At 36.9% G+C, this 9,735-nt stretch overlaps 1 protein-coding gene across 1 annotated transcript in view; it reads right to left on the bottom strand.

The window, feature by feature from the left end:
- Positions 1 to 1,627: 1,627 nt before the first annotated feature.
- The window catches only part of TBX15 (T-box 15), a 79,337-nt gene continuing 71,229 nt past the window's right edge, over positions 1,628 to 9,735 (bottom strand). The window contains exon 8 of the mRNA XM_015814037.1: positions 1,628 to 3,763. Within this exon, the coding sequence (XP_015669523.1) occupies positions 2,976 to 3,763 (788 nt within the window). The 3' untranslated portion in view covers positions 1,628 to 2,975. The remainder of the gene's footprint in view (positions 3,764 to 9,735) is intronic.

Raw genomic sequence — 9,735 nt, 5'->3', positions numbered from 1 at the left:
TATCCAATGCAATTAGGAAGCTAAATACCCAGCAAGCTAAAAAATGCTGCTGCTAAGGGGTTTTCTCTTGAATTAAACTTACATCAAGGCTGCATTTGTCAGATGGTTGAAAGCTGAGATCAAAACAGACACTGCAGTCAACAGGTCTAGCTGTAACTAGACTGTCTGGAACACACTTTTGTTTCAAAAGCCAATAACGATGGCCCCCATGGTTGTGCTACCTCAAGTGTGTGGTTATTCTGTTTCTTGGATAGTCCTGAGCCAGAAGGAAAATGATGCCTGATCTGGGGATCAGAACAAGAACTTCAAAATATGTCAGCCCTCTTTTTTGGATGAGCTACACAGAGATGTCAGTGAACTAATTCCGGATGTTAGCCTAGCTGTTTTAGAATGTTTAAAATAGTTTAACCATTCTACTTCTATCAAATATGAATATTTCGCATTTTGTATGTTGGGGAGTTGTGGGAATGTAACTGAATAAATGTAGCTTATGACCACCCTGTAAAATAGCGTAATGTTCCTGTAGTTTTCATTGGCTGCTGTGAAAAAGCCCTAAGTAAATGCAGGGATCAAATCTGAAGAAGCCATAACAAGCAGGGACCAAAGTGCTTTCATTGCTTGCAAAGTTACTAAAATAGGAAAGAAAAAGAAGTCACAAGACTTTTTTTTATTTGTAAATTTCTGCTATTTCTAGTTTTTGCTGCTGCCCTGTTCAAAAAGATTCTATGTTCCATTTCACTTAAAGAACTTATGGGGGGGGGGGGAATCAGCCTTATTATTACTTTAGAGTACCTTAATACTAGATTATGTTATTTGCTAAGATCCTCAGCTTCTTTCCAGTTGTTAATTCCTTTTTTTTTTTAAAAGGATAGGGCTTGGAAACCTATGCATGGAAATCAGGCAAACATCCACTACTCAGTGGCCTTCCTTAAAACAAGTCATCCAACTCCTAGTGCCAAGATAGATCAGACCAAAAATGCTTCTGGACATTTTTTCATAATATTTATTCATCCGCCATAGAGACCATTAGTACAGAGAGGGCTTTCCTTGCTGGCTTTGAGGATGGATTTCTCTGTCTATATTGCTCTTTATGTGGTTCTGTCTGAATTTTGGGGGGTAAAAATATACAAATGTTTTTTCATTTAGGAATGGCTTACATTAAAAGGCAAAGTTTTTAAAAGTGTCACATCTTTTAAGAAGAAACAAGTAAGGCAAATAGACAAGATCTATCTGAGGCCAGTTCTGTAATTATATTAAGGCTATTTTTTTTAAAAAGGAAGTACCATGAATACATAGATTGGCGTTTCTCAACCTTGGCAATTTTGAAATGTGTAGATTTCAACTCCCAAAGTTCCCCAGACAGCTGCTTGAAAATTCTGGGAATTGAAGTCCACACATTTTAAAGTTGCCAAGGTTGAGAAGCACTGATATAGATGAACAGGATAAATACTGTGCTGTAAAATTTAGCTAGAAACTAGCTAGTCTGCCTAAAGCATGTACAAGTGACAGCTCTCAACTATCAGTTAATTTGCAGGCCTGAAGAAAACTGGGCTCATCTCACTGTGAACAGTTATTACCATTTTGGTTTTATGGTATGTCAATTTTATTTCCTGACAGACAAAGCACAAAAAGGGCAAAAGTTTATTTTGTATAAGATCTGTGCTTGGCACCTGGAAACAGAATTCTCTGCATAAGGCAAATCTTTATACACTTTCTTTCTTAATATATATTTTACATACACTTTTATCACCCTCTTTAATATTCATATTGTATTCCCCTCCCTCCCACAAATGCTAGAAACATATTAAATACATTTATCTACAACACATCAAAACAACCTCTCTACTGCAGTTCCTGTATTTGCGTTATTTGGCAATTTCATTTTCACACTTTAACTTAAAAGATCACTTTACTCTTTTTATTGAGCATCAGTTGCTTACTTACTTTCCAACAGATTAAGAAAAAATAATATTAGAAGAGAGAAATATTTGAGAAAGGCACTTATTTCTTGGCCAATTCAGCAGACAGAACAGGCCCTGCTGTTAATGACCAGCCCTCTGTTACAACCCTTTGCAATGAGGCTTCTGCCTCTTCTGGTAATATCCACTCAACACAACCCCTGACTAAGAGAAATTCTTCCTTTATAACTACCTCCTGGGGAAGATAAATGTTTTGCACATGGCTTGCCAATTTTTTGCATTTTATATAAGCCCTTGAATGTTCAGTTGAGCACAACTTCCCCTTATTCCTTTTCAAAATGAGATACTGTGAGCAGCACTCACGGCTGTTTCCAGATAAGCCTGCTATGAAAACAATTCCCTGCCTGCATACATCAAGAAAATCTTTCAGGGTTAATGGGCGTTTCCTCTCCTTCTCTTCAGGCAAAATTTAGTAAAGAGAAAAAATACTGTTCTCTGGCAAGAGACCCCCAAAATAGAAAAGGCAAAATTTTCTGAAGAAGAGACATTCCAGTCAGATAAAATGTTCACCAAGCTGAGTGAGAGATGGCTATGAACTTGAACTAATAAATGTAGATAACAAGAAGTCATTTTGGCAGTTGCAGTTATATAGGACAGCTTGAATCTTCAGGGATTGGTGCACACATTTGAGAAGCTTCCAAAAAGAAAAAAGAAACAGAAAAGAAAGAAACACCGGGCTTCTGTTGGGAACAGTTCACACCCAACTTAGAGAATTATTGCATATACTGTAAAGCACGGCCCCAGTTTTTTTGTAAACAGTTTTCTTTATTTTTAAAATGCCTCCATTGAAGATGGAAGCTATTTAGTTCCACATGGCTTTTGATTCCAGTCTGCACTATTCAGTTCTTTGAAATATAGCTATAATTGGCTTAGGTTCCATTGAGCATTCAAATACAAGTCCCGTTTAAATTTGAAAAACAACCGGGACGAAACCACCAGTAGATAAAATGAGATGTTTGCTCACAATTTGGCCAAGGCGATGGCTCCTAGCACCATTTAAACCATGTGCATAGACATTTGTGAAGATGATCCTGTGACAGCTCCATACTGCCTATTCTCACAAGTGCTGGCTGTAGGCTGGCTACTGTTGGGGGGGCTGATCACGTGCATGCTGTGATCCATCCCTGTTGAAAGATATTGCCTCTCTCCAAAGGCCCCGCTGGAAGGAGCAGAACAAAGTAAAGTGCTTTGTGTGGTGGCCAGTTTTTCAGGGCTTCCTGCCAACCTTGGAGAAGCTGAGAAATTGTATCCATACAAATTATAAGGGTTGTGAAGGGAAAAGGCATTATAAGAACTCTGTTGCATATGGCCACCGCTAAACATATGGGAAGAAGAAGAAGAAGTGGAGGTGGGGTTGCCAGCTTGCATGACATACTGGAACTGAGATGTTGGGAATGATCCCAGCTGGCTACCATAAGCTTCCATTTTGCCATTAGTGGGCAGGGCAGAAGGAGCAGGCATTCCTGAGATCAGGGTTGGAGTCCGCTGAGGTATGAAGTTTTCCGACGGCGGAGCAGCAGCAGAAGACCCACTCTGGAGCCGGCTGTATCCACCCTCACTCAAGCCTGGGTAGCTCTGCAGGGCAGCCATGTTGCTTCTTGCACACGGTGGGTACTCAGAGAGATTCAGGTTACAAAGCTGGCTCTCTCGGCAGCCAACATTGAAAGTGTTGGGGGTTAAATGAAAGGCTGGGGGAGAACAAGATGGAGATAGGAGGTGGGAAGATGCCGAGGGTGAGGGAGTCCCTGTGCTGGAGGTTGTTGGGGAAGTGCCTGTGCTGCCCCCTAGGAAGACAACAGAAAAGAAAGCAACAACTTAAAATAAGTTATATAATGTGAACAACACTTATTTCAATTTCTATCTTTTCCTCTAATAATTTGCTCTCTTGTTTTATCCCAAAGGAAAATATGAAAAATGTGGTCTTTTGTCCTAATTTCAAATTCATTCCAAAAGGTCTTAGGTAGCCAAAAACTTTGCCAGCATACTGCAAAGCAAAGAAAAAACTTCACTACATTTTTTTTCTTCCAAAAATGCCCCTGAGCCCCAAATGAGCTCCATTGGCTTTCTGAGAAAATAAAATAATGTCCAACCACAGCCCAGAGCTTTGTCTGAACTTAGTTTTACATGTCCAGAAAAAGAACAGAAGCAAGCAGAGATAGTTGAAAACGTCCTATAGAAGAGGAAGACAGTAAATTGCATTTCAGTAATACAGCACTTTTTCATGTAACCTCCCTTTGCAAACATTTATTGAATTGAAGAGGTAACTTTTCTATATCCTCCTTTTTGTAAGATTCCTCGTAGCATACTTTCAAAAATTTGAAGTATGCTTTTAAAAACACCTCCCTTTTTTTGACCCTGCAATCCCTTAATTTGGGGTAGAGTCAGGGCGACTGAATCAGTGAGCATTTACTGCCTGGATGCCCTTCCTGACGCCACACCGAATTTGCAGCAGATATTTTGTCTTTGCACCCTAGGAGAGAAACATCTGCCACCACCTAGGATTGAACTCTCAACTTCCAGGTGGGAGGCAAGCATCTTCACCACTAGGCCACCATGCCAGTCTCTTTGGATCTCTGTCCATAAGGGAAGTATCACTAGGATGGGGAGTCTAAGCATATGGCAAATCACACTATATCCCTTTGCTAGGTTCTTCAAATGACCCTCCAAAAATGTTGCTATTTTGTTCTTCACACATCCCCCCCCCAAAGATGTAGTCAAGAATGTCCCCCCCATTTTCAGTAATGGTACCCAAAAACAAGCCCACGTTCTTCTCCTCCCATGAAATCCTGCTTCCCTTTGTGAGGTTTAAGCTTCTGTTCAAAGTCAACTGTGTTCCCAAATAGCAGAATCTTCTCGGAGGCTTAATTCCCAGTGAACCATTTTGTTTTAAGCCCCACTTGTTATAAATATATTTAAAAAACAGTTTATAATGCAGTTCATAGAAAATAATACCTCCTCCGTTTTCTGGTTTTGAGAATCCCAGGCATGAATAGTCAATGTATCTTTAAGAACTCAACTTAGATGTACGGATGTGGACTTAATTCTTTTTGCTGTTCAACAGTACAAGAAACGTGTGTCTTTACTTCTGCCCAATATTCTGCTTTCTGTGTCCTGGGAATCCTTATAATTCTCACACTGCATTTTGGATATGTTCATTTTTAAGGGAAAACTTTCTTTGGCATCAATTTTTGTTTGCATAGACTACAATATCAATATACTGTGATAAAAGGCAGCAGAAGTCAGCAGCTGGTTCCTAACATTTCCAGAAAATAAGAATACCAGACAATGTTGATTGATTTCACTTATGTCATCATCTTGTGCAACCTGGACAATGTTTCTGTGCTGAAAGTTGATTCAATTATTTAAAGAGTCATCCAACCCTGATCATTGGAATCCCACCAAAAAACCACATATGAAGTGCCAGAAACATTTATGAAATCACTGAGGACAGCAAGGAAAGCAGCATATTTAATAGGAGCGTGTAAGGCAGCAGTGTTCAACAGTGCAAGGCACTTCATTTCACTGAGGCATTTGGAAATAGGCTGCTACTTAATAATAGTAACAACTTATTAAATTTGTACGCTATCTGATTCTCAATGATGCTGGGCCAGGGGTGGGCAATTAATTTTCCCAAGGGGTCACATGAGAAACTGGGACTGTTGTGGAAAGCCGAATCAATAGGCTGAACTTAATTCTGCTCAATATAAATTTTATTGCTTTATAAAAACTAGCAAATTATGTGATCTTGTTTACTATGAAGGTGCATAGGCACACACACACACACACACACACACACACATATGTAAATTTAAAAAAATACCAGTGGCCTTCCAAATAAAAACAGTGCAGTTGAATTGTGTGCATGGCATATGCTTATTTACATTTGACTTCTAATTTCTGATTGGTCTCACGTGGGCTGGATAGGGACCGCTAAAGGGCCAGAGATGGCCCCAAGGCTGTAAAATGCCCAGGCCTATTCTAGGCAGCTCACAATAATCGAAGAAATTACAATAAAATCAGTAAAGCATAAAAATAACCACAAGGTTCTTTACTCTTGTATATTTTCAACAATAATGTACATACCACTTTGACTTCAAAGCAACATCCACTTCACATCATTTTAGAACATATGGTATTTTATAATTCTTTGTCTCTGCATTCCAATAGAGGTAGTTCTTGACTTATGACCACAAATGAGCCCAAAATTTCCATTGCTAAGCAAGACAGTTGTTAAGTGAGTTTTGCCCTCATTTTATGACATTTTTTGCCACAGTTGTTAAGTGATTCATTGCAGTTGTTAAGTTAGTAACACTGTTGTTAAGTGAATCTGGCTTCCCCATCGACTTTGCTTGTCAGAAGGTGATCACATGACCCCAACATCATAAATACATGGCAGTTGCCAAGTGTTCGAATTTTGATCACATGACCATGGGAATGCTGACACGGTCATAAGTGAGAAAAATAGTTATGTCACTTTTTTTCAGAGCCATTGTAACTTCAAATGGTCACTAAACGTATGGGTGTAAGTCAAGGACTGCCTGTATATCTTTTGAACGTTTGAGTCTAAATAGCAGCACCAAATATGTATGTGTTAATCATGCTGCTTCCTAGCACAGGCCTCTGCTTTTCTTACTATAATGTATCTGTATACAATACATCTGTATTCATCTGTATATCTTTTGGAGATTTGATCCATTCAGAATCCATCATTATCCATCATTTCTAAACTTAGCCATGTTCTTTTTCAGTTAAATATCTCACCAAATAAAGTTCTTTTAAAGCTGAAATGTGCCAGATATGATTTACCAATATATTTCTAGTGTTTCATTTTCATTCACTGAATTTCAAAATACCTTGTCCAATTGCTTCAGTTTTAATACTCTTTCCATTAGCAAAATTATTTTTTTTTCTTGCCCATATAGTGTACATTATTTAAAGGCAGACCCGTCACTTGTAATATGACTAAGAGGTCATGTCAGTCCATCAACCTTTTGAAATTTCCAATTCGATTATTATTGTCTTTATTAGTGCTTGTTGCTTTTTCTTTTTGTCTATGCACTTGAAAAATTCCCCACAAATTGTTTCAATTTCAGTAGGGCACGAGCCCCCCTTCCTTACTTTGGAATCAATGTTTAATTTCTTTTTCTGTATAATTTATTATTTGTAATATTATAAAGCAGTTTCTTCTTTTTGATTTTTGATTTTCTTTACGACTTTCTAAAGTTGTGTGGGAGCTCAAACATATCCACAAGTATTCCTTTAATAAATTTTAAAGGAAATTCTACCTAAAATCATGTTTCTAAACATGCTTCATTTGGAATACACAAAAATTAAAGCTGTTCCACCTACTTGTAATACAAAATTAATGTGTTTTTGACTACTTTCAGTCTTTCTTTTCACTGAATACAGTTTTCTTAGTTGAGGCTTCTTTTATGTTTTCCATGTAAAACTCCTCACAATTCACCTTAAAACACCTGGATCTGTTTTTCCACTTCATATACATGTGGTCATAGAATTACTTTGTGGGGATGGCAAAATCTTAAGAATTAGCAAACTAAAAATTTGCTTATCTGCTTTTTATGCTTCAGCTTAAACATTGAAAAAAGCTGCATACAGAACATTTGTTAGATAGTTGTACATATTAACAAATCCTTTGCTTATGCAATCAATCTGAATATTTCCTATTTGTATAGTGGGGGAAAGAGAATTGCATACAGTGTAGAAATCAGGAAAATCTGTTGTGGGAAAAGGAAAGAGTATAGAATTACTGCAACTCTGATTTATTTTTGTAGTTTAAATTCTCTTCATTAAATTGAATAAAACAAAGCCAAATATTTTTAATAATGAAAATCTGGATCAGATTCAATGTGATTTTTAAAAGTTAGTTTAAGCTGTTTAATCAATTTTTGGCTCTCTCTAACCAAACTGAACCCCATAATATCTAATTGCCATCTGTAAGATATTAATTGTACATCTGTTTTGTCCCAATGTAAACCAAGTTTGGGGGTGATGACATCATTTTTGAAGAGTTGGTTCTCCGATGCCTGGTATTCTGGAATTTCACTATAGCTTTTGGTCCCAATTCCGAAAGAAGGTGCTTGAAAAATATTTATCAGTTTAAACTCGCTTGTCTTCTTGTAAAACACTTTTTTCTAAACTAAAGAGATAAAGGTAGTCCTTGATTTCCAACCATTCATTTAGTAGCTGTTCAATGTTACAACAGCACTGAAACAAGTTACTTATGACNCTTATGACTGGTCCTCACGCTTATGACCACTGTAGTGTCCCCACAATCATGTGATCAAAATTCTGGCACTTGGCAATTAACATATATTTACTGTGGGTTGCAGTGTGTTGGGGTCATATGACCTTTCAAGCGGGCTTCTCGTAAGCAAAGGAAATGGAGGGAAGATGGGTTCATTTAATGACCGTGTGATGCAACTACAGTAGTTGTTCACTTAATAACCATGGCTAAAAAAAAGTCATAAAATTGGTTGCAACTCATTTAACCAACATCTTGCTCAGCAACAAAAATTATGGCCTCATAAGTCAAGGAGTACTATAACAGCTTTGAACTAGAAGCAGAAGAAAGAAATTGTGACTCAGAGTGTCATTCAGTTCTGTTGAGGAGTAATCCATAAACATCAGTGACAATAACGCCTTGGGACACGGTATTATTTCTTTGGGAAATCTTATTGTTTATGAAAGTTTTAGTGGAAAAAAAAAGATAATTATGTTTTAGTCGTCTTATAGTGTTAATTATTTAGAAATAAGATTCTGATTACATTTAGATATGAAATGTTTCTTGCATTACAAAGTTCCAACTTAATGAGATTGTTGCTCGAGTTCCATTAATGTCATTAAAATCCTCTGACAATCTCTATGTTTTTTCAAAAATAAAAATATATTTTAAAAACAAAGTGAATCTTTTTCTTATAGATCCATCATCTACCTTTCCTCCCAAAATTCAGTCCCTGGGAAATATCTGGTGAGCTGTAGGTCATTAGTACATAAGTGCATATATAAAGTCATATTGGTCAATGACATGGAAGAATTAATTCTATGCTCTTAAAAATGTTCAGGTCCTCTATAGTGTTCCAGAGTTTCATAGAAGGCATATGTTCCTCACTGAAATCACACTCCTGTACTATAAGACTTGGCATATCTTGCATCAAGAAAGTAACTTTTAGTGGTAATTTTAATTGGAAAAAAAATAGCATGGTTGCATTTCTGAATCAATGTGGTGCCAATGAAATAAACAAATGGGATGATTTATACCATATCTAGTTTGGCCTTAAAAATCTATGAAGTTTTAAGGATCCTGCTGGAAGATATATATATATATACATATATGTCATTTAAAACTCTAAAAATTTTAAAAGCTGGAGGTTGACTCCTGGGTAAATTCATATCTGAAGAATCACAACCGTGAGACCACCAGGAGATAAAAACTATAAAAGCTAGGTGCTTTTAATTGTAAATAAACTTGTTATAGTTTTTATCTCCTGGTGGTCTCACGGTTGTGATTCTTCAGATATACATATATATGTTTTCGAGATTTTACACACACACACACACACACACACACACATACACACATACATATACAGTATATATACATATACATATACATACATACATACATACATACATACATATATATATATATATATATATATATACACACACACACACACACACACACACATTGGATATTAACTAACATGTAATGAAATTTCCCTCTGCATTTGTCAAA

The sequence above is a fragment of the Protobothrops mucrosquamatus genome, unplaced genomic scaffold (assembly GCF_001527695.2).
Source record: "Protobothrops mucrosquamatus isolate PMUCROS unplaced genomic scaffold, P.Mucros_1.0 scaffold212, whole genome shotgun sequence".
NCBI classification, from domain to species: domain Eukaryota; kingdom Metazoa; phylum Chordata; class Lepidosauria; order Squamata; family Viperidae; genus Protobothrops; species Protobothrops mucrosquamatus.
Note: the sequence above shows the minus strand (reverse complement) of the source record. Positions and strands in the feature narration are given on the sequence as shown.